The sequence below is a fragment of the Ceratotherium simum genome, chromosome 32 (genome assembly GCF_057802395.1).
Source record: "Ceratotherium simum simum isolate JZ-2026a chromosome 32, ASM5780239v1, whole genome shotgun sequence".
Classification (NCBI taxonomy): domain Eukaryota; kingdom Metazoa; phylum Chordata; class Mammalia; order Perissodactyla; family Rhinocerotidae; genus Ceratotherium; species Ceratotherium simum.
This window is the reverse complement of record NC_141931.1, coordinates 14,142,755-14,168,964: the sequence shown is the minus strand read 5'-3', so window position 1 is coordinate 14,168,964 and position 26,210 is coordinate 14,142,755. Positions and strand designations below refer to the sequence as shown.

Genomic DNA, 26,210 nt, shown 5'->3' with positions numbered 1-26,210 from the left:
GTAAGCAAAGATGCTGACTTGCACTGCTTCTAGGTAAATCAGATGTACACGTGATGACACATTTTATTTTAACTTAAATTAAGTCATTTCTAGGTATAGTGCAAAGTGACATTCCACATTACGAAAGGGTAATTCTATTAGTAAATTCTCTGCAAATGAGTCTCACTGGACTGAAGTTTATGGAAAAAAGGGTTTTGTCTTTGATGGAGATGCTGTACCCTCACCTGCTGAACTAAGAGATGGATTTTCTTTCCTTGTGGCTTTCAAGACCTACGTTTAAATTTCATATTGTAGGGACAACAAATGTATTATTCTAAGTTCCCTGACTCCAGAGGAACAGCAACTACTTCACAGGTAGAATACAAATATCATTCTCACTTTAAATCTGAGTAAATAGTCTTAAACACTTTCTAAATCCTATTATATGTACAAACTTTGCATGTAAAGGTTGAACCGAGAAGGCAGAGGAGTGTAAGTAAATACATCCTTCTCCCATAAGTACACAGTATTCAACGGAGGAGAAAAGGGCTTTATACTTTATTCCCTCAATCCCTCAGTCACAGACCTTTTAAAAGAAAGGCAGAGTTAAAATAATAACCCCAGTTCTATGATAAGAAACTTCCGTATTTGAATTTCATTGAATTATAGAGTTAGAAAGGACCTCCCAAGGATCCGTTGTTTGCCAGGCCCCTCCTCAGACCACCACCACCATCTTCTGCAGTGCACTGAATCTGTTGATCTGAATTCTGATGATAACCTATCTTGCGTCTCATTTTTAAAATTTCACTTAAAATCTTGACCAATATCCAGTGACCTTTAAGAGGGAGGCAGTGGGGCATAATAGAACAACTGGACTTGAGAGTTTGATTCTTCAGTCTCATTTTCCTTATCTACAAAATAGGAATCAGTATGGGGATTTTGTGAGAACTGGAAATGATCAAAGTATTGGCACAGTTCCTGGTTCCTGGTACACGGCAGTGCTCGCTAAGTGGTGGTTATTATGATTATTATAGTCATTCTGTAAGCAAACTGTTCTTATAAAAAGCATCCCCTTAAAATGACCTTGCTAGTAATTACAGACATGTAGCTTCTTCATCCCTTATCTAAGATTGAGATCTAAGGTTTAAGATTAACCATCTTAGAAAAGTGCTTTGGTATTGGCAAATGTTTATACATTTGGATTAAAACGTAAAACCTCACTTAGATTTTACTAAGCATTGACCTATTGCAATTTAATATCAGATAACTGTTGCCATCCTGCAAAGAGAGACACTGAACAGCTGGGGCTCTGGGGGCACAGAGTCAGCAAAGCATCATCAGTAAGACAACTAAGTCAAGGGACAGACCCTGTGTGAGATGACAGGGAGGTTTCAGGTACTTTTCAAAGAAAGGAAGTTTCTTGACCTAACTGGGACAGACATTTTATCTTAACTGATTCTAACCCATAAAGAACTTGACAATCAGTTTCCATATTCCTTCTAGAGAGCAGAGAATTCATGATGGGGAGATAAATAAGCTCTCCCTGACATTTCAGGAAGAAATGATTCTTCTAGGCTACCAGGATAGTGGTGTTAACTGAGCAAACATGTGAAAGCTTTGATGTACCTGCTAACTTATAACTAAAGAAGAAATTCGTTTTCTACAGGCTCACTTCCTCCCACTTGGCTTCTGCTTCTAAACCAGCCATTAGGGATCCATTGCTTTCCTATTCCCCATGAGTCTTAAGTTTGACACTTTGTCCTGCACAAGCATTTCAAAAGAAAGTGTAGCGGGGTACAATCTCGCTAGTGTTTGTGAATGATTCTTCCCTGGGCCATTGATTTCCAATGCTCTTTCAACCGCTTCTTCTGCAATTCTAGACTGAAAATCACGGGCTCTTCACGATCAAGTCAGGGAAGCTCTAGGAAATGCTAATAACCCAATAGGTCCAAAGGATCCATATGTGTCTTGCTCAAAGCAGAATTTCGAATGTCTGCAAGTGCCTGACATTTCAAAGGCATTCCACAAGGTTCTAGTGACTGTTGATAGAATAGTTCAGATGTACTTCTGACTGAACACTGACAGATAAAAATCAAAGAAATTCTAAAGTCCTTTTTGAACAGGAGAGGTGTAATATTTAAATTTCAACAAGATATCCATTAGCCTTGATGTGGGTTAACCACAATTTTCCAGAAAATCATGAGGAATGGCTTCCTTACATTACTCTGGTGTTTATTGACCTCCATGGCATGTTTGACCTCAGGGGGCTCCTTCATATGGGCATAATCTGAGATTCCTTTGGCAGCATCATGTTTCTGCTTGTAGGCAATCTTAAAAAAAACACACACACAAATTATTGTTAGTTTCATTTAGAGGTGTATTAAATTCTTACCCACTAAATTTCAGTGTTTCGCTAGGATTTTATATATTTGAATATCACCACCGATGCTCGAATTTGCTTACGCCTCTAGAAGAAAATAATACACACAATGCTTAAACGTTAGTGCTTCAATTTAGACTCCTAATTCTAGCTCTTTGTTGTTTGTTTCAAAAGTCCTTCACCACACGCTGAAATCACTTCTGGTATTCATTTAGCCTAAATCTCAGCTACAGTTTTGGGAAATCTTCCACATCCACGAGCTTTTAGGGTCATAAATGTTCAAGGTTTACATCTTGGGAGAGCAACTGATAAAGTGAGGGAAATGACTGGATATTTAAAAGACAATTGTTCATTTTTTAATTAGTTATGATTTTAGGTAGGCACAGCTATAATATAAACCTGATTAAATGCCCTAACATTTTGAAGAAAATATAACATGCAGGCAAAATTCTCAAATATGTCAAGCCCTGTCCTCTGTTAGAGAAATGAGCATCATACCAATGCCATCCATTACCACCGTGTTTAATTTGTTCCATACTGAGATGGAGAGAAGGCAGTAGAATGAGTACCTCAGAAGTGGAAGCAACCAAACTCAATAATAGAGCTAGAATTTAAATAAGATCCAGAGCCAGCAAACAAATTATCCTCTTACTCTCAGTCTATGCCATTATCCTATTTACTCCCTTCACAATTTTTGGACAATTATTTATTTTCTGTCTGCCTTTACTAGAACATAACTCTAGTTCACTGAGTGTTTGGAACTCAGAATAGTGCCCAGCATAAAGTAAGCAGCAATAAATATTTGCTCAATGAGTGAACAAATAAATGACTGAATAACTGAATGAATGAGAATAAAAAAGGAATCAATGAATGAATGATTTTTAAATTAATTTCAAATATATACTAAAAGTTTAATAACAATAAGATATTAAATGGAGTTAGAATTACTTGGCACAAGAGAATAAAAGCAACTTAAAAACAAAAACTAAAATGGTGTTCACCAAGAACAAAATAAGATCTAATTTTCAACGACAAAGAATACAGTTAAACTTAAGGAAAACTTTTTACCAATATGAGCTCCTAGAAAGCTATGTCTGTATCTTAGACATCTTTTAATATCCTGTGCCTATCATAGTGAATGACACAGAGTAGAAATGCAATAAATGTTTAGTGAATAAATGAATAAATGAGTTTATTCAACATTCTCATGAACTTGAATTCCTCATAGGCTTTAATAAACAGAATTAACCACCATGGGAGTGCAAACTGGTACAGCCACTATGGAAAACAGCATGGAGATTCCTCAAAAAATTAAGGATAGAACTACCATATGATCCAGCTATTCCACTGCTGGGTATTTATCCAAAGAACTTGAAAACACCAATGCGTAAAGACACATGCACCCCTGTGTTCATTGCAGCACTAGTCACAACAGCTAAGACTTGGAAGCAACCTAAGTGCCCATCAAGGGATGAATGGATAAAGAAGATGTGGTATATATACACGATGGAATACTACTCAGCCATAAGAAACGATGAAATCCAGCCATTTGTGACAACATGGATGGACACTGAGGGTATCATGCAAAGTGAAATAAGTCAGAGGGAGAAGGTCAAATACCGTATGATTTCCCTCATTAAGTAGTAGATAATAACAACAACAAACAAACACATAGAGACAGAGATTGGATTGGTGGTTACCAGAGGAGAAGGGGGGAGGGAGGAGGGCGAAAGGGATAATTTGGCACAAGTGTGTGGTGATGGGTTGCAGTTAGTATTTGGGTGGTGAACATGATGTAATCTATGCAGAAATAGAAATATAATGATGTACACCTGAAATTTATACAATGTTATAAACCAATGTTACTGGAATAAACAAAAAATTAAAAAAAAAAGAATTAACCACCATTTAACTTAGATAATATACTTGTTTAAAGGATTAAAGTGATAATTACAAAACTAATTTTTAAAAATCAAATCTTAGCATTAAAAAAAAAAGCCATCTAGTACAACTATCAATGTTTAAATCCCTTCTCTGGCTCCCCCACCGAGTTTTTCTTGAAAACTTGTACTGAAAAAGAACTCAACCTGGGACATCAGTCTCTAAATTTCGAAAGCTCTAATACAAAGTTCCTCCCTTAATGAAACCCAGTCTGTCTCCCCATAGGTGTATTGATCTCACCATGAGAGAAGAGTCTAGTTCACAAGACAGAACTTCAAACACGGAACACAGCTGTCAATGACTTCCATTCCTCCAGACTGTCTGCACAGATTAAGGCGCTGAACCCCTGTACACCCTACATGCTCTCCTCAGAGCGAATTCCAATTTATCCATCTCTTTCTTAAGATGCCCACAATGTCTCAGATATGATCTGACCTATCCTAATTAGCATTGTTCAATTTAACCCAGGTTATCATCTCTCATATGCTATATGCTATTAATGCATCCATAGATCACATTTTCCTTTTGATGGCTGTGTTGAGATTTCTTTCAACTACATAATACCCTTAAATCTTGTTCAGTCCTGCTCAGCCCTGTTCCCATGTCCAATCCTGTGTATCTGGTTGAGTATGAGGACTCACATGCAGCACCTCATGTTATGCCAGGGATAATTCATCTTGTTTGAGTCTGTCCATCGATTTAATCCATCAGGATATTTAATTCTGATTAATATATCTTTAAATTTCACCAATTAATTATGTTAAACAAGAAACCCATTAAGAATTTCCATTCAGGTTGACAAAGTCCGTTATCTCAGTTACATTACATTCTATACTATAACTTTGGGGGGAGGTTAGGAGGAGTTTCAATGGGTGGCCAAGTCTATTAAGCCAAGAAAAAACTTCTATGAGAGTTGTTCCTTCTTCTTAAATAAAAAGAGCTAGCATATGCCTATTTCCTTTTTGCTGGATGCCTGGTTTATTTTGCATTTTAGACTGACTGTCATACTTGTGATTTTACAAATGTAACCAACGCAGCTGAACACTTTACGGGTTATAAAAACGGTGAGTCATCAAAAACAATTTTAAAAAGCACTCTTTCTTAAAAAGTCTATGTAATTTTCTACTTGCTGCATTAAAATAGTCATTTCATTTATAGCTGCTACTAAGTACCACTTTAGAATTAAGATTACATCAAATTGGAGGCAGCTGAACTTTAATTTATCATATTAATTTTCATCCTTAAAATAGCTAATGGAAAATTATGTCAAGCTAATAAATTTTCTGATAAATTTGATTTCTTAGGATTTGTCACTATTCTGTGGCATTTTCCTAGATTAATACTGTTTTCTTCATACCTTGAGAATTAAGGTTGCTATGGTACTGGACACCTAACTAGTGGAGGACACTTGCAATAGTCTCATATACTTTATATATAAATATGCTTATATAAGTAACATATACATTTATCTTATATATTTGATCTTGTATATTTTTATATCTCATATATACATATATAAGATGTACATATATTTCTAACTTACAGTATATTTTACAACTGCTATATAGGTAAATGTACTTTTAATCTCATAGCATAGACACCTCTGAAGCTCCTGAAACAGGCCACTGTGGCCACTACAGATTAAAACACAGGCCGTCATAAATCTCCTTGGTTCAGATGCCTGCGTACCCTGTATCACTTCTGTGATAAGGGACTATTTAACCTCTGCCTGAAACAGCCCTGGTGAGAAGGATCCAACCTTAGTGGCAAAACTTCCAGAAGCTTTCTTTGTGATCTTTGTTTATAAATTTTTAATGGGAATATCTAATAAAATGGCCTCCTAAAATCTCAACATCTCTGTCTCTTTTTTTAAAGGCATTTCTTCTGATCAGTCATTTTCTATAAGGAATATTAACCTTGCTAATTTCATCTTATCACTCTAGGTTGAACGTAAGCATCTGAGAACGTATGCAAACTGATTCTAAGATAATAATTTGTTCCAATGTCAAAAGTTTAGGAGATTTTTCATTAGAACTCAGAAGGCCATTAAATTTCCAAATTTGTCTAATACTCTAATTTAGGTTACCACAAATCCGATACAATGTGGACACAGTAAAGGGTTCGTCCTTTCATTATCACAGACACTGTCAAATAGTTCTACTTTCTTGCCTATCTTATTACCAGGTAAGCTCTGAGAATAGCAATTTTTTTTTTTTTTTTTTTTTGCTGAGGAAGATTCGCCCTGAGCGAACATCTGTTGCCAATCTCCCTCTTTGTGCTTGAGGAAGATTCACCCTGAGCTAACATCTGTACCAGTCTTCCTCTATTTTGTACGTGGGTCGCCGCCACAGCATAGACACCGATGAGTGGTGTAGGTCTGCGCCCGGGATCTGAACTCAGGCCGCCAAAGCAGAGGGCACCGAACTTAACGACTAGGCCACGGGGCCAGCCCCTGAGAATTGCAATTTTAACTATAATAAAATTGATTTATGTAAATCTAAAGGAATGTTATTATAACTACATAAATCTTTGAAATAGCTACCTTATTCAGAATCCAGGTTTTTCCTTTCTAACAAGTTCAATGACTAGTTACACAGGGCAGCACTGCTCCTTGAGAGCACATCCATATCTTTCCAGGGTGCATATTCTACTGTGAGATAATACATGGTAACATTGTAAGTAATAACTTATTCTGGAAAAACAAAGGTAGATTCCAAAATATACAATATGGATTATTTTTCATGTTAAGTTTTATTTTGCACATATTTGTGAACTATAGACCTGTTTACCCCACAAAAATGTGGGAAAAGTTGTACATTTCCAAAGCAAGGAGGATGCAAATATCTGAAAATGTTACCTTCCCAAGTAAATATAAAAATAAGAATAGACTGTTTCTCTTCTTTCTTTATTTCATAATTGTTGCTTGTCACATATCAAGTGTTGTGTTGTAATTATTTGCTTTATAAAGTAGTCCATATCATCAGCAAGTGGCTAGGTGACCAGATGTTGGCAGGGGAAAAAAGGGCATATTAATTATGGTCAGCCAGGCAGAATCCTGACATCATATATTTTTAGCCTCATGTTGCACAACTGAGATTAGCTTACTGCCAAGTTGGGTACACAGTGGACCTTTAAATTTGTGATAATGAAGTACTTAAAGATGTTCTGCAAAGGATAACTATATTCAGTATTTTTCAAGAGTAATCTATTTTCAGGCTATTTTAAAATTATGTAGGTATCCTCTACTTAAAAGTAAAAAGATTCTGGAGAAATAAGTAACTTGTTTAATAAGAAAAAGAAGGGCAGAAACGGTAAGAAAGAGGTGGTACAGTGTGGTTAAGAACCCAGACTCTGGAGCCTGTCTATCCACATTCACATGCTGGCTCTGCCATTTATTGGCTGTGTGACCTTGGACAAGTTACTTAACCTCTCTGTGCTTTGGTTTTCACACCTCCAAAATGAGGATACTTCATGGAGCTGTGAGGATTAAATGATATAAATATATGTAAAATGCATAGAACAGTATCTGACACATAGTAAGCATTTCTATGTGTTGATTATCATTATTAACCTAAAATGTAGCATGAAAAATATAAACTACATAAAAAGAAATATATCCTTAGAAAATCAACAAATTGAACAAAAATCCATTTTACAAATATTTTTTAAGATTTTTATTCAATTTCTTTAAATTAAAAAAGAACAGTTCATATTACAAGTATTTATAGAGGACTCCCTGTGTGGCAGGGACTGTTCTAAGCACGGAGGTAGGGCAGGCGACAAGACAGATGAGGTCTCTGCTCTTTTAGGGAGCCCGGTAACAGATTAACAAAGTAACCAAAAAAATCAGATTGTGCTATGAGAAAACAAAAAAACAAGTTGAGTTAGAAAGAGGTGAAATATTCTATTTGGAATTTCTGTTTTAGAACTACAATAGACTAAATACATTAACAAGTCCTTACGTGTTGATGTACTATTAAGGGACAACTACTCCTAAACTCTTGTGGATTCAAAATGAGTTTACATGATGACAGTCCTTAAGTTCATCTGCAACTTGCAATCACTAAAATAGCCATTTCCACCTCATAGAGGCTCTTGTTGGTAGCCTGAGATATTCTAAGTGAAAACCCAATCCACGGAAAAGAAATCCAGGAACCTCTTGTCTCACTGATGGAGCACAGACTTGTGGATCCTGAATTTAACCATTAACTCTTTACGTGACTTTTTTTTTATTGAGGTATAATTAACATACAGTATTATATTAGTTTCAGGCATACAACATAGTGATTCAACGTTTGTATACATTGTGAAATGATCGCCACAGTAAGTGTAGTTACCATGTGTCACCTTACAAAGTTTATACAATATTATTGACTGTATTCCCCATGCTGTACTTTACATCCCCATGACTTCTTTATTTTACAACTGGAAGTTCGTACATCTTAACGTCCTTCACTTATTTCGCCTCTTCCTCTCTGGTAACCACCAATCTGTTCTCTGTGTCTATGAGTCTGGATTTTGTTTTGTTTGTTTGGTTTGGTTTGTTTTTTAGATTCCACATATAAGTGAAATCATATAATATTTGTCTTTCAATGTCTGGCTTATTTCACTTAGCATAATACCCTCAAATTCCCTCCATGTTGTCACAGACGGCAAGGTTTCATTCTTTTTTATGGCTGAGTAGTATTCCATTGTATATATACATACCACATCTTCTTTATCCCTTCATCCATCGATGGACACTTAGGTGGTTTAAACAATCTTTATGTGACTTTTAATAAGCTACTGGAATGTTCTCCACTTAGAGATCACATGTTAAATGGGAGACTAGCTTAATATTTGCTATAAGATTTTAATCGAAGTAAACTGTCTAAATGAGATTAAAATTTGCTCTGTTAATAGTGGTGAATGGGACTAGGAAAAACAGCATCATGTGACTAACATAAACTCGCACATCCTTTTCTGCAATTCCACAGTGATTACCGATAGCACATGAATCAGTTGCTTTCATCTTTCATTTAATATCTAAGATGAACGACTTTTTTAAATGCTACATAATTTATATTAGATTATATGTTTTATCTACATAATTATATAATAACTTAGGAACACCGCACCTTACTCTGAAGCTTCGTAACTTCTCCTGCAAAGACACTGTCAATTGTGGCTGGCATCTGCTTATAAAGAGAATTGGAAAGGTCCGCCTTAATGGTGCCCTTGTATTTCACCTAGGGGGAAAAAAGAAAATAAAAAAATAAATAAACATTCCTTTTTTTTTACTGTGAATATTGAAAGAGAATTTAAAAAAAAAAATCTTTCTTCAGAAACAGAATTAATTAAAAAATCTGAAGATCACTGAAATTGCAGATACTGGACCTGATGAATATATTTCTTTAGAGATAAATAAATCCAATTTACCATGGAGAAAGCATTAAATGAGGCACACAAGAAAATGATGACTATTTTTCTATTTAAACCCACGTACATTTCTCAAAGTGCTCCATCTGTATGTACTGACAATTTCATATGTTTGATCAGGGACGAAAAATCTAAGAACAATGAGACATTCCAGAAAAATACAAGTGGTTAAAATCTACTATCTAGAACCTGAATGCAAAGGATAGCATTCCTCTGTTCAAGTCTTGTTAACCTCCTACTACGATGGGTGGTAAGGGTGCTTTTTTGCTGTTTCTGCACCTTCCCACCATTCCGCACTGTCTCTAAGCCATCTTAATCATTACTCATCAAGAGAAACACTCATTCCCCATTTCCTCTTGGGAAAATCAGGTTCAAAGTAACACAACAGATTGCTCACTTCCATTTTTTTGTTCTGCACTTAACTCCTTCAGGAAAGAGAACCAATTAATAATTACGAATACCAAGAATGTCTCTGCAGAGGAGAAATAACAGCTCACACAAATAACAAAACTGTGTTTTTCCACACTCTGTCGACAAGTCCCTGATACTACTCCCTCTCGGAGCTAGATTTGAGTATTAATTAATTGAGCAAATATCCTGTGTAAGCCTCGTGTTCCCACAACTCTTTAAATTTTGGTACTTCATAAAAGAAAATTTACCAATTTTCCTCAAAATACTTTCATGTTAGCAGAAATAATCCTGAGACTATCATGTTGATCTTTTTCCAACACAACTTACAAAACACTAGAGGTCAGTCATTTACAACATTATTTTATTCATTCTGTCTTCAAGTTTATCTCTTCTGAGTGATATATTCACAGACTACAGCAATGCCTCATAACAGAAATCATTGTTAACATCGTACTTCTTAATGCAACACGAACTGTGGTTCTAAACGCTCTCAGAAAGAGACTGCATGATTTTTCAGCTGGAAAACGAATGTAGTGTATTTCTCACTCTGTGGTTTCAGAGTAGGCATCTCTGTTAAACGGATCCTACTCAAAAATAGTTTAAATTGATTTAAAATTATTTACTAAAGATACCACTTTTAATGGAATCAGGTGGTAAATTTTACTTATTTTCAACATGATATTCAATAATTTATATCTAATAAGTCTGTTAGGAAATAAAATAATGGAATTTCCAAAACAAACTATTTTGCCAGTACTTTTCACTTATTGAAAAAAAATCCCTTTTCAAGAGTAATTCTATATAAATAAGAAAGGGCTGGAATTAAAATATAGACATATCTAATAAAATATATCAACCATAGTAAAATATATCAATTTACAACAGTTAATTGACATAGTGCATATTACATAATTATATAGATATTACCAATATTCAGTGGTGCTTTCAAAAATATTATTCTCTAAATTTAATGCACAGACGTCTATCTACATAAATAGAAAAAGAAAATGCAAGCCATTTTGCAAGTTTTGATACCTTACCTCAGAAATATAAGCGCCAATATTTTTTACATGGTTTAGCATAGGGGTGTCAGTCACAAAGGTACACTTGTCCTTAGACTTTTTATACTCTTGTTTATAATGGATCTAAAAGAGAATATTTACATAAGAAGAGAAAGAAGAAAAACAATTTTAATGCTCCTTTTTTGCACAAAAGAATTAACGTGACAAAGTCCGTTTAATACTCAAATGTGGAATGATGCTCAAAACAAGCCAGATCAAATAAACCGATATCCAGCACAGAATTGCAAAAGTAGTGGGCATATTACGGAAAGAGTATAAGCTAGGGTCACCAAGGACCGTGTGTGCTGACCCACGGTGACTGTGGGTCCTGCCCAGCTTGCTCAACATAATTATTAAACAGTCTCCATTTCCCTTCAACAAGTGTCCTGGTTTATTGTTCCTTTTAAGCCACTGACCTTAACAGTTAAGCCTATGGTCAGACAGAAATATAGCTGCCTACCTCTAGGTTTAAAACAAGTGGTCATCAGGACAGATGTAACCAATTAAGAACTAGAGGCGGAAATTAAACAAATGGAGATTACTATTAGCATCATACCTATACATGTTGGATTAGAGGAAGGGGCTTAAATTGTGGCCCCAATGGGCTTCCTGTTACTAATTAATTCCACTCAGACCAAATTTATCCAACTTACGAGCACCCATTGGCTTCGCCATCTTCCTCCTCTCCCCCAACAAGAGCAGAACCCACCCAGAAAGCTTGCCACATGGTGGAGATCATTCCAGAATGCCCCCTTGCTGTGGGTAGGCAGATGACCAAGACAAAGTCCAAAGAGGCTTAGCTGAGCATGCTTACTTCTTCTCTTGAACTCACTAGCAAAATGAGTCACTCCTTTCCCCTTGGGGAGATGCCAGAATTGTTACTGCGGGAGAAGACCCGTCTGGACACATGAACCAAAAGGAAGTCAGGAACTATGGAGAAGGACTTAAAATATAATCCCACTGTCACGCCAGTGGCCCCCAGTCTAAAAACTGGGGAGGCAAAACTTCTGACTAGTTGAGAGGATGAAGGTAATTTGCTAAAAGTTATATCACCCTGTAATAAAGCCAGGCTTATCTACCCAAGACTGTAAATACTTAGGCTGAAGAAAATGTCCCAGTTCAGATGATAAATTACATGGTCTCCCTAATTAAAACCTAAAAGTGAAGTTTAATTGTATATACTACCTGGTTCTTAAAGGACATGACTAATATTGATGTTACATGCTAACATCACATATTTTACCATTTGCAAACCCCATTAGAGGGGCAGTATTTGACCTAAGGTATAACCAGACACACAGTAAGTTATTTCTAAATACCATATTTCACTGCTGTGACTCTTAGATAGTAGGTGCCTACACATTAAACACTTGCTTTATTCATGAAATCAACATTAGAACATATTTATCTTATCTGAGCACTAAATTACTTTTTTCTTCTCAGAGATTAGCCATAATTTTAGGTCTCTGCAAATCACCTTCCTCAGTCACTAGTAATTAAACTGTTAATGGCAGTATGATAAATAGAGGGCTATTTTGATCATAAGGAGAAAAAAAAAGTATCTCCGTTATATAATTAAGTGTGAGAGAAAATAACTTATCATTAGGCTTAAGTCTGGCTCATTATTTGTATCTTTTGCCACCATCTTTTCCCTGTCACATTCACATTCTTCGCTGCAGTGGTATGCGCCATGACTACAGGCCTCCTGATAAGCTCTGACCTAAGCAGAATGTTCGGGACAGGAACACAGGATAAGGGTGAAGTATTTACTTCCTTTGCTATGCAGGCAAATAGTTCAGTCTTAAGTGTGGTCTCCACTCCTTTCCTCAGTCTTCAGTTAAAAGATACACACACACATGCACACGTATTATTTCCTTATTGCCACTCACACTGTATTTCTCCTGAATTTTATAATGTGACTGACAATAAGCAAATGATCTCAAGTTTTATATAAAGATTGCCACGCATTAGTAGCCTTCCTATGGCAGGATAACAGGAAAAGACAGATGAAAGGGAACTGCGCTGACGACTGACACAAAATCTTAGGTAAAATAAAAATCCCTCAGTAGACAGCCATTTCCTAATACAACCATGTATATTTCCCATCACAAGCACGGCCCCATCTATTGGACAGACTGCCTATCCAAACCAAACCCCTTCGTTCCTAATAACAGAAACCAAATGTATTTACGAGAGTAGCCAGGCCCTACCCCAGCCCCAGGGGACACATTGCTCTAAACCCAGGCACGATTTTCTCATTCCCCTGAGCTAGTGATTGGCCTGGACAGGCCACGGGCCCAGTTCTGGCCATGAGACACTTGTGGAAGTCTTCTCAGCAGTGTTACTGGCGTCTCTGGTATAAAGGAGAGACTTTGCTGGCACAGCCCTTTGACCTTTGCCCTTCCACCTTTTGCCTTCCCCACTCACTGGGATGCAGCAGCAATGATGTCATCATAAGGCAATAAGCCACCATACTAATGACGGCAGAGCAGAAGGAAAGGAGCCTGAGAGACTGCTAACATCCACTGAACCAAGACTGAACCCCCGACCTCCAGGCTTCATATGTGAAAAGAATAAATATCTATTTGTTAAGCTTCTGTGCTAGGATTTTCCTGTTACTTGCGCCCATCTGCACTCATAACCAATATACCGGCCAAGTTATTTTCTAATTGGAAAAAACAAGGGCAAAGTTGATGACTCAGTGATCATGAAGATACCCCAAATATTTACTTTCTGCTTTGACCTCATCCATTAATCCTGCCACGTCTCAACCACAATTAGAGTTAAATTAGTTCACTGGTGCTTCTCTCTTTGCCTGGCTTCTTTCACTTAGCATGAGATTAGCTAATGGCTAAAATGGGATGACAGATGTAGAAACGTGTGAGGATATTTCCTTTAACAAGCATTCTTAACCAAAAGTATCTAGAAAGTCTTTTCACAAATGAAGCCATATTGGCTAAATGCAGCAAACTCTGGAGGAAAGAACTGTGGTTCCATCCCTGCCTGTGAACTGGGGCACTCACAGCCAAGCTGCTCTCCCAGGTTTTCTAACACAGTTGGAGCTTTCTCTGAAGAGGTAACCACGGAATCTAATGTTTTCAGCACTGGAAGGATTTACTCACAACAAACAATGTTCATTTGCCCGGAAAATGTTCTTTCTGCTGCCAGGTAAATGAACACCCTAAAACAGTTTGAGCCAAAACACTGAGTCAGAGGCTTCCTGAAGATGTGGCCAAACTTGCTCTGCAGAGACTCGTGATGCCTAATTCACAAAAAACATACAAAAGATCCCCCTTTAAACCTAATATTTTTTATGACCACCTGACAAAAGGCTCTCAGATCTGTGATTCTGACTGCTCAATAGAATCAATAGGTTTGATTTATCCAAGGAATTGATTAGATAGTTGACAAACAGGATGAAAGAACCGAGAGAGGATATCTGGGGAACTAAAGTGTTACATGCTTCACGGAAAAATCAGAGAGGCTGCCTCAAGGGACCAGGTGTCTTTCAAGATTGAGAACTGAGTTATGCAGAAAGAAACCTCACACTATGGGCAGGGCAAGTGCAAAGCAGAAACTAGATGGGGCAAAAAAAACTGAAAAATGCCTCGTACTGATCCCCAAATTGAAGCCACCTGACCTAAAACAGCTATTTCTTTCCATGGAGAAATCTAAACAGTGCGGGCATTCCTGGAGTTATCTCCAGACCAATCTTACTTAACATTTTCATAAATGATCTGGTAAGGGTGTGATACAGCAGAGTCTGCGGGTCTGTTGGTGACCCCAAGCTCTCCAGGAGAATGAAATGGCAAACTGAGAGAGATGAATGAACTGGGGAAGCTGTCAAAGGGCCATGTGAGAAGGTAGAAAACTACAGATCACATTCCTCACTAGCAAGGTGAAAATCGTTCAAACTACTATTAACAGATGATAGGCCCGAAGCCATCAGCTGCAAGTCAGAAATTAGGACTGAAAATGGCTGAGGACAATGTCCTACAGGGGTTGATCTAACAGCTTTCTGCAGCCTCCAAGTCCAAGAAACTAAATATCATCACAAAGGGTGCAGGAAGCAATGGGCAAAATTACCCCACCCTACTCATAATCACAAGCCATGCACATCTGGACTGCTGTGCACAGTGCTGGTTATTACACCCAATAAAGACATGAAAGCTAGAAAGAGGTCCAAAGAGGGATAGTTAGAATGATGAAGGGGATGTAGAAAGACTGCTCCATGAAGAAAAACCCATAAAACCACCCTTCGCATCTAAAAACTGGAGCAGAGTGGAGTGGCTACCAGCCAGGCTCTGGACTTAGCTGGACCTAAGCCTGAATCTTGTTCCCGCCCCTCACCAGACAGGTGGCCTTGGGCAAGCTACTCAACCTTGGGTTTCACCACCTTTGAACTGAGGCTCAAAGAACCGATGGCATCGGCACAGAATCCATAATATATATGGGGTGCCTAGCACACAGCAGGAGAGGAAGAACATGATGGTAGCCAAGGCTTGGGAGTCAGACAGACCTTGTTTCAAATCCGAGGTCTCTAGATTACTAGCTGCGTGATTTGATCAACAGAATGTGAGGCTGCTTCTTAAAGCTTCAAGATGTAGGACTCTGCAAAGCAGACAAACAATACCCCAAATGTACTTCGTGACATAGGCTGCAAACAGATTTCCTTCAAACAAACAAAACGGCTCAGGTAAACACATGGGTCCCCTTTTGGGATATAATGGATGATAAAACAAAATGAAGAGACTTGAAGGTTTATGTTTAAATTTAAGTCTGAGATCAGGGGAAAGACCAGTGCACTGAATTAAATGTGGGACACAATAGATGGGCACCATCATAGGTATAATGTAGTCTTGATTGGAACTGCATCTAACTTAGTGCAGTGATACGTCCACTGTTTTATACCTGTTTTAGCTCCGTGATTGATACAACTTCAAATACACATCTTAGACAACCATCTAGTCATGCAGACAATATAATAGACATATGAACTACAAATTCAAGTTCTTCTGCTCCATGCAAAAACATTGATGACACTGAGAATAAATCAGCAAGGTATTACTTAATACTTTTTAACTAAACTTCTAAAAACTTGAAATTTGATTTAGTCTAATACACAAAGTCCTTCCAGAAAGGGTAAGTTAAAATTTGTTTTTAAAATGATAGTACAAACTCTGCATTTTTTTGTTAGAAACACAGAAAGTAATTGTTCAGACTATTTATCGATAAATATAAAAATTCTAAAAATTAAACCAGTATCTTCAGAAGGACAGAAATCCATTTGGAAACAAAATGTGAACTTGTACATACATATAAATAAATTAGGCCACAGAAATATGATTTAAATATTTAAGTAGTACAGACATTCTGTCATGCAACATAAATTTATAATAAACATTGTTTAATTACTCCCACTTGTTTGATTTCACCTAATGGGCGTCAAATAACATGGCTCTGGCTTTTGCAACATAGTAAAGGCCATCACCCTCACCACAAGGCTGGTTTTATAGTCACTGAGAAACAATGTTACCAAAACAACACCAACAAAATCACCTACTAATTAAACTCGCTACTTTAGTTCTAATGATTTGTATGACATAATTTAGCTCAGCCACAATTACACTTCAGTGAAATATAACAACGCTGAAGGAGGTACTATCTCTAGAGTTATGAAACTTAAGGTTTTCAATGGTATCAATACTATTACTAACACTAGTGTAATAAATAATACTAAAGCTAAGATAAATTTTGCATGGAATCACAGTGAGAGATAACACAGCACAGTGGCTAAGAGAGAGGGCTTGATATTCAAGCCCTGCTCCCCACTGCTTAACTGTGTGACCCAGGCAAGTTACTTAACCTCTCTGAGCCTTCATTTCTTCACCTCTAAAATGGGAAAAACAATAGAATCTACCTCACAAGCTGCAATGCCTGGCAGACAGTACTCAATAAATCTTAACTGTGGCTGATATTATTGTTGTTGTTGTCATTTTATTATTATTACCACAGTTTATGAAGAACTTTCACATGCAGTAGCTTATGACATTAAGCAAATGCACAAAGAAATACTTCATTTAAAATTTAATTACATCACATGTCAAATACATGGGAAAGGGTATGATTCCCACCATCCTTTGGCTCTTTCCAACAAACCAGAGGGCAACAGAGAGTCATACATAAAACGTGATTGGATGGAAATAAAAGTCATGTACAGATGTAGGGGTTAATAACAGCTAGCACTTCTTGAGTACTCACAATGTTCCAGACAGTTTACTAAACATTTCAGATGTGTTACCATCACTTAATGTTGCTATTATAAATGCTGCCCTTGAGGAATGGAGTCCCGCCAGTTACAAAACCTGCCCACGGTTACTACTAAGTTGACTCAGGCAGGTGGACTTCAGAGAACATGCCAGCACGCTACCCTGCTGCTCAGGACTGACTTCCTTTGAAAACAAACATTTTTAAAATACTCTAATCACTTTGTTTATTACCAACAACGGAAACAACCAGTACCATGCTCGCCTCTCTAAATGGCAGGCACATACCCACTTCTCGTGAGCCATCTTTCCCCTGGACCAGCAATTCTCTTGCAACTGTTTTAATGAGGATCATCTACATTCTCATTCCTACTGAGGAATACTTTTCATTGTGCTTCTACAATTCTAGTTTACATATTTACTGTAAATATATCATATATATGAGTTAAATAATTCTATCATTGTAGAACTCCCTTGAAATATAATATAGACTGATCTTGGTTACTGAAAAACGTCACAACAAAAATGTTCCTTTTCACTAATATAATCATCATCTCATTCAGGGTCTTAACATGCAGTTCAGTAACCCATGAATCCTCAATCGTAAATAAATGTTAGATGCATACAGATATAAGCATTTTCCTGGTTTGGAAAACTGTTGCTTTCATCAGATTCCTCAAAATGTTTCCAAAATGTTAAAAAAAAAAATCATTCATTTAAAGATCCTCCCCAAACAAATTATATCATTATATAAATTTTAAAAGGCTTTGGGGTTTTCAAACAAAATATTCTCTGAAATTCAATGTTTTATGATTTCATGCCAGAGTGACAGTGGAATCCACAAGGGACAGGATTCTGGATTAAGAACATGGAGAACTGCTCCCAGAGAAATTCTCTGCATGAGTGACCTTGAGGAAATCACCTACCATTTCTGGACTTAGCTCCATGATCTGGAAAATAATTATATTTTAATAGGTGATTTCAGGGTTTTCTCCCCAGCTCTGTGATTCTACAACATAACAGTGCCACACACACTATGCAAAATAAGACAAACATTACTTAAGCCACTTACATCACTAATGAGTTGGGTGCATTTTTTGGCCAATTCCATCCTCAGGTCGTCAATAACAGGCTTAAAGAATACCTGCCCGGAAAACAAGGAAACACTGTTCTAATCATCAGCTTAAAGCAACAAATACTGTTCCTCAGCAGGTGCCTTCCCACTCACCTCATCTTCTTCATTTTCTTCTTCCCCTGTTTTTTCCTCTTCAGTTTCATCTTTTACATCCTCGAATACAGGGACCTTCATTTTTACTCTTTATATGTATATATATATATTTGTGTATATATATATATATATTTTTTTTTTTTTTTAATTCACCAGTGTAGCACCTTTCTATGTACTACAGCACCCTGAGATCTCAGAGTCTCTGGTGTTCTGGCAAGAATGACCTTGCCCAGCCTCCTCCCCATTTAGCTCACACTTCACTCTCCTTATCACAACTGTGTGTGAGTGGATGGAACAGGATCGCAGAGTTCGGCCAGAGCTAGCCTCCCAAGTGGAAATAACATTCTAACAGGCAAATTTTAAATTTACGAACTTTTAAAGTCAACATTCTTTAAATTGGTTAAGAAATCCCAAAGAGACTATTTATTTATACTTCATTAATTCGATTCATTCATAAAATAGCTTGAAAGAGACTTAAAGATTCTGGGAACACTACTCCGCTGTAACACTCAAGATAGCAGAGTCCACAGCCTGTTATCTCAAAGATTCCTCAACTCCATCTAAATAAAGCTTTCGCTGGAATGTCAGACATACCTCTTCTGATTTGGTATAGTGAATCTGGATCATTCAAACTCATTTCATTAACCTAAATTAAATTTTTATGAGACATATATGTACTTCTCACATTCTAAAAAATACTCATATTAGCTGATTAAAGGCTAGTAATTTATTATGAAAAGCCCTTTGAACCACTTCAAAGAATCTATTCTGAGATAATTATGACTGTTAATCTTATATTGCTATTGTATTATTTTAATTGTAAACATCATTAAACTTGAGAAGTTGCAGTTAACACAGGTTGATATATCACTTAAGAATTCTAGAAACATCATTTCAAAAAAATAATAATTATCCTCTTTCAATTCTGCACATTGTGTCAATTTTTACAAATTTACTAGTTATTTGCATATTCCTCAATATGTACTACACATTTGGAAAAGTTTAGAAGAATTAACTATAACAATATGTATACTGTGGTATGTGTCATTGGTTATACAATTAAAATACATTTCATAAAACAAGTCCTTTAATTTCAATTTAGGCAATCCTAAGATGCTATGCAACTCATAATTTATCAATTTGGTTATTTAAATCCAAGGGTAAACTAATATTTATAAAGCCATAGCTTTATAAATAAAAAAAAAAACCCTATAGTGAATAATGAAACTAATTATGTAAAATATAACTTTGTTCAAAATAAATACATCATTCTAAGTACTCAAGTATAATGCCGTTTTCTCTTAATATCATATCTAGTTTTAAATTTATTTTTTTAATTGTCTTGGCCTTGCCTAAACTAATCTGACAAGAAAAAAATTCTACACAGTTATCATGTATAGATTATTTCTCAAATTGTGTTCCATGAGGCTGAAGTTCCACAGAATATTCTGGAGGGGAAAACGGGGTTTCTTAAACAAATAGGAGTGGGGAAACCTGTATACTTATCTCTGCTCCAGCCACTTAGAGATCCACATGGCATAATGACACATTGAAGTTCTGAGAAAACCCACAACCAAGAAAACTATTTAAATTTGCTTAACCCAGCATTTCCCAAGCATGAAATCCTAGATTAGATATCTAATCTAACCTATCTATCTACCCATCAATTTTTTAATATGTGATACTCCAGAAAACTAACATTCTTCTGTGAAATATTACTTAGGGAAACACTGTTCTATTCTGAAAAAGTACTGTATTCGAGAAGAATTGTTGGTCTTTTTCATGAAATGATTTTTGATACAGGCTAACTTAATGGTATCCCATATCCTGCTTACCAGCAAAGTGCCAAAAAGAAATGCCCCAGGGGTGCTGAATTTGGAAATCTTCACTTAAAAATAACAGCCATGTCATGTCCAGGGTAGAGAATTCTACAAGGAAATTCTCTGTACATTACATTTGTTCCATAAAGGAGCAGAATGTGTGGGAGCTGATTGTTTCTCTCAAGTCCTCTGCCTAAAGATTCTTCTAATATTCTATAGAAGATCCATTACATTATCTTTATTTAGAAATAGGGAAGAGCAAATTTCTATAAGCTTTTCTTGCAAACCTCTAGAAGCGTAGCGAGAAAATCTTGCCAAAGCTGCCCAGATGCACATCTTGGCTAGTGCTGGAGGTGACAATACTTGTGTTGCTCATGGTGATATCTATTTCCCATGGTGAATTACCTTCATCAAACTTCAACGGCTGCTATTTTTTCATTTCCCATCATGTAATAAGTTCTTATTGACTTTCCACTGTGCTGAAAGAAAACAATCTGTTGAGATTATGCACAAAAGTTTTGAAAGCAAAACCAAACACCATATGCAATGTGAACCTAGATTTTCCATTTGAGATTTTAGAAGAATTTTTAAGCCGAGGGGATCCTTAAGAAATCAATCCTACAAAAGCCCTCTCTTTTACAGAGGACAAAATTAAGGTCAAGAGAAATTAATTATTTGTCTCATTCACAAAGTTATTCAATGGAGCACTAGGACCAGAACTTAACCAAAGCCTTAAGTTCATTCATTCAAGTAAGTGTTGTTATGCAAGGCACTGTGCTTGGTGTTAGAGAAGCAATGGCGAGTAAAATATCCTTTGTGCTAAGTAGGAAATAAAAAATCCATCATTCAAGACTTGCTGGGTGAACTCCTTAATGGCCTGTTTGGCAAGCTAGACACATTATGACTTTTGATTGAATGCATCTTTTTTCTTTTCACTATAAGTATAATATAAAATTCATGTAAAGTTTTCTCTAAAACATTTTAAGCCCTGCACTTTATCACTGCAAAGCTCTCTTGTCAATAGCTCCAAAATGTGATTTGGGGAATAAGAAGGAAGTGTTCTTCATGGATAGCTATCGTGTTTCAAAATTGCCTATCATCCTGTTTGTTTAAAAAAAAAATCAAGTTAAATGTTATATTTTAATACATTTTTCTCCTTGGGGAGACCCAAAAGGGAATATCTGTATAGCTGCTAATCCCTTTTACTTATTGAGCATTTCACATTTATGCTGTCTACTTTTTGCTGTAGTGCTCTACCCATGTTCTGATACAGAATGAGACCAACATGGGGATCACATTACTTTTGACTAGACTCCCTACTTCCAGGTCTGGCTCTCCCACATCCTCTAGGACAAATTATTTAATCCCTCTCAGTCTCTAATTCCCCATAGTTAAACAGATAAACTGAATCGTCAGAAGTTAATAAAAGGAGAGCACTTTAAAAATAGGAAAGCCCTTTACAAACACGAGATTTTCAACTATCCAATAAAGGTACACATTTCCAGGAAAAGCACTGGATATAAAAGATCTTCTCCTTTGAAAGGGTAAGATTGTACACCATCAATATCTTTTTTTTTTTTTTTTTTTTAAAGATTTTATTTATTTTTTTTTCCCCCAAAGCCCCAGTGGATAGTTGTGTGTCGTAGCTGCACATCCTTCTAGTTGCTGTATGTGGGACTCGGCCTCAGGATGAACAGAGAAGTGGTGCCTCGATGCGCACCCGGGATCCGAACCCGGGCCACCAGCATCGCAGCGCGCGCACTTAACCACCAAGCCACAGGGCCGGCCCCATCAATATCTTTTTAAAGGCCAGAAGGACCTCATACAGCATAATAGCCTAAAGATAAGCGCTAACTTGTGTATTTGTAATATAGAAATCTTCAGTCTCTTTATAGTTAGATATTTATGTGTAAGTAAATGTATTCCCATAGCAACTGCTGAGTCATGTGGGTAATTCAGGTCTCCGGGGAACACAGGCCCTGGCCAAGGAAATGAGTCTATAGCACCATCATGAGTCACACGGTGCTTGACTGTCTTCGGTGTTCTTAAGGTCACACACGACAAGGATCTCTTGGGTTTTGACAAATGTTTCATACTTATTTCACTTTTTTTTGGGGGGGGGGGTGAGGAAAATCGGCCCTGAGCTAACATCCATTTGCCACTCTTCCTCTTTTTGCTGAGGAAAATTAGCCCTGAGTTAACATTTGTGCCCATCTTCCTCTATTTTGTATATGGGATGCTGTCACAGCACGGCCTGACGAACGGTGCACAGGTCCACACCCAGGATCCAAACCTGCGAACCCCAGAGCTCATGAAATTAACCACTACGCCACCAGGCCGGCCCCCTTTCTTTCCTTTAGAGTGATAGAACATGTGCTTTTCCCCAACATGGTCACGAACGACTTGCAAATAAAAATCCATAATAAACAATTGAAATAGATTGAGATTCAGTTCTGAGTTGAAGAAAACTTAGAGATAAACTAATGTTTTCCACTTTAAAAAGTAATTAAACATTTCTTATTATAAAATATCCCCCCTAAACGGTTAGATGAGAAAGGAATTCATTCATCTGACTTGTTTGCCTGCCTTGGCAGTCTCTTCACATATCGTTTTTAGTTGCCTAGGTTTTTTTGATGACAATCTCCCAGAAAGTTCTTGCTTCTGAGTTGAATCTCTGATTATTTTACTTTTGCCTCATATAGTTCCTCATCGTTTGGCATCTGTCCAAAAGAGAACTTGACTAATAGATGAAGGGGAGAAATCACTTCTCAAAACAAGAAATGTAAGCTCTCTAGGGCAATATGTCTTCTTTACAAAAGAGAAGAGTTCTGCTTAATATTAGCTCAATCTATTTTTACACTTTACATTCATTAAGCCTATCTTCTCCTTTTTAATGGCTATTTCATTACTGACTGTTAATTAGAAATCAGAAGAACACAAAGCAACCTGAATAATTGTCATCATTACCAATTATGCCATTAAAATAAGATTTAATAGAGTGTTTTTCCATATTCATATTCCTATTTTCACAAATATAGATGCTACTCACACATGAGAGCCACATATCTAGACTGGTATTAGAGGAAAAGAACAAGAAACTGCAAATAATTTTTAACACAACAATTTCCAGGTTGGGATACCAAAATTAAAAATATCTATTCTTCTAAATATATTGACAGGAAAAGAAAAAGTATTCTTATTTAGAGTCTACATTATACATAAGCAGCCAGGGAACTGAAAGACTTTGGTTTAATTTGAGATTACTTGAGACATTAGTTCAGTTAAATAACAATGAAGCTAATACCTTAATCATTTCCCCAACCCTTCCCCCTGAGAGAAGCCCAAGATTTGAATGGCCTCTGTGTGGCTTGTAACCAGAATCAAAGGGTCACGGATGATCAAACAGCTTGGCTATCCCAAAAAGCATCCCTTACTTTTGTGTGAGATGTGTCAGGAAAAATTGTGAAAGACTTTGAAACTGGCAAAAAAAAAATTACCTCATGTCTTATCTAGTGTTATCTTCTGGCTAATTTGGCCTTTCACTGTCTTTGAACTACTTTAGGACTCCATAAACTGCTGAAAACTGATAACAAAGCTAATGACTCTTTACCCATACACATGCAAATTAATTGTGTCCTGGGGAAAAGCAATTGATTATTGCCTTGTTGATAGACTCTTTTTGCATCTATTTGTAAATTCATTTCAGCATTCCTTATTACTTATTTATGTGTAGTTCTTCAAATTCACCTTTGAACAAATTATAACATCTTACTGGTGCCCTCATTAATTACCGAGTTAAAATCTTTGAAATGTGTTCATTTTATGTTTTACGAGAGTCATGATTTCACCATTTTTAAAAACATTCTTCAACAGATGTAAATGATTTAATTATCTTCACTGCTTTCTCATTCAGCAAAAATAGAGAGAGAGAAGGCATTATTGGATAAAGCCCTATTCTTTCAATTGCGAAATATAGCTGTAACAATTTTTGGCATTTATTGAAATTAGCTTTTTGTTTTGTTTTGTTTTCGGGTCCGATCTCGCTTAACTATTGGCAAATGCCACATGTGCGCTTGTATATATGTACATTCACACACAAAACACACACACACAGCACACACATGCACTCAAGCAGAGTTAATTCACCACAGCTGCCAGTTCCCTCTTGAAAAGCATACAAGGCTTCAATAAATGCAAAGACTTAATTACTTCTCACATCTGGAAAAACTTGAATATGAGAGTGGATTTATTGAAGAAGCTCTTTGCTTGGCTGTCAACACCACATCAAGAGCCAGGGAGAGAGTGGGCTTGATCACTGTTGGCAGTTCCTTAACCCTTCAGAGATGGATGTTCTACCAATGAATTCATAACGTGCCCTGCCTTACATGATTTACGAATTTTATGAAAACGCAGCAAAGTAAATAATTTCCAAGTCATTTATGGAGAAAAGCTGTTTTTGTCATGTTTCCAGGGGAAAAATCATATACTAAAAAGTGCAAATAATGAGGAAATCCTTACATTCAAGGAAAAAAAGGAAAGGCTTCGGGGTTGTAGAGCATATTGAAAACAGCCGTTAGAACAATAACTTACGTAAACATGCAAAACTAGACAATTCAACCCTTTTTGGAGGAAGCGTAATAATGTTTCTAAAAGGGAAGTAGGGGAGTTACATGAGTTCATAGCAAGAAGATTTAGCAGAAACCAAGGAAGGGGCAGATCTCCCCCCGCAACCCCAACCCCGAGAGGACATTTAAGTTGGAATTAGGCAAAGTGATGGGGTACAGGGAAGGCATCCAAAGAGCATTTGCAAAGACCCAGAAATAAGAGTTGGAGGAACCAAAAGTTCAGTGTCACTGGAGAACACAATGGAGAGAGATGAGAGCAGCCAAGCAGTGAAGGAGTATCCAGCCACCGTGACCTCAAGGAGAGATTGATGAAGTAAAGGTATGGAAATCACTTATCCTAACACAAAAGCTTAAACCAGTTTGAACGATGAACCCTTTACAAATAACACATTTCCTGGTCAATTAACTGTGGAAACAGCAACCTGACACCTACTCTACTGTCTTCCTATACCTTGAATTTAATTACCCCTTCATTTTATCACTAACCAATTGAAATACTCCTTGTATATCTGGACTTTATGAAAATTCATAGTGAAAAAATTATTCCCAGGTTTATTAGTCTAATGAAAAATATTCAAGGCAAATACATTTGTATTATATATAGCGTGAAATAAATGGAATTTATGTTAAATCTGTTTATGATATAAATTTCACACTTCTACATTTCTACAACTACAATTTTGTTATTGAAATGCACCTATTTTTTCCTACTCTTTCCGAGTAATTAATATCAAAGTTTCTACTTGAACCTTAAGTATCCAATTACCAAACCTATGTTCACTAAGAATTTCTTCTATCCTGAAATCATGATTTCATCATAGTTTAAACCTGGAAAAACAACACAACTGATGCTCACAAATTCGGAACTTCTGAAGCACTAATTCCTGAGTCTTATTCCAATTGTTTCCATGGAGCTTCTTCATGTGTAACTCAAAATATAAGATAATATCAAAATAAGATCATAATTAAGGTAAAAGTGTCATTGAAACAGTTACATAGTGATTCATAAATAAATGAAAAGCAATAAGATATATTGGAGTATACAAGGAAGCCATTTGGTTTAAAACTAACTTGATCTGAC

General features: G+C 36.5%; 1 protein-coding gene across 8 annotated transcripts in view; it reads right to left on the bottom strand.

The window, feature by feature from the left end:
- Positions 1-26,210, bottom strand: part of NEBL (nebulette) — a 337,317-nt gene that overhangs the window by 89,503 nt on the left and 221,604 nt on the right. For 4 of the 8 annotated variants that reach the window (XM_087420766.1, XM_087420765.1, XM_087420770.1 and 1 more), the window contains 5 exons: positions 20,910-20,983; positions 18,529-18,600; positions 11,170-11,274; positions 9,418-9,528; positions 2,199-2,309 (listed from right to left, as the gene is read on the bottom strand). The exons of 2 other annotated variants lie outside the window; for them this stretch is intronic. In XM_087420766.1, the coding sequence (XP_087276892.1) occupies positions 2,199-2,309; positions 9,418-9,528; positions 11,170-11,274; positions 18,529-18,600; positions 20,910-20,915 (405 nt within the window). In that variant the 5' untranslated portion in view covers positions 20,916-20,983. 2 more of the 8 variants (XM_087420769.1, XM_004425308.3) reach the window with 2 other exon arrangements.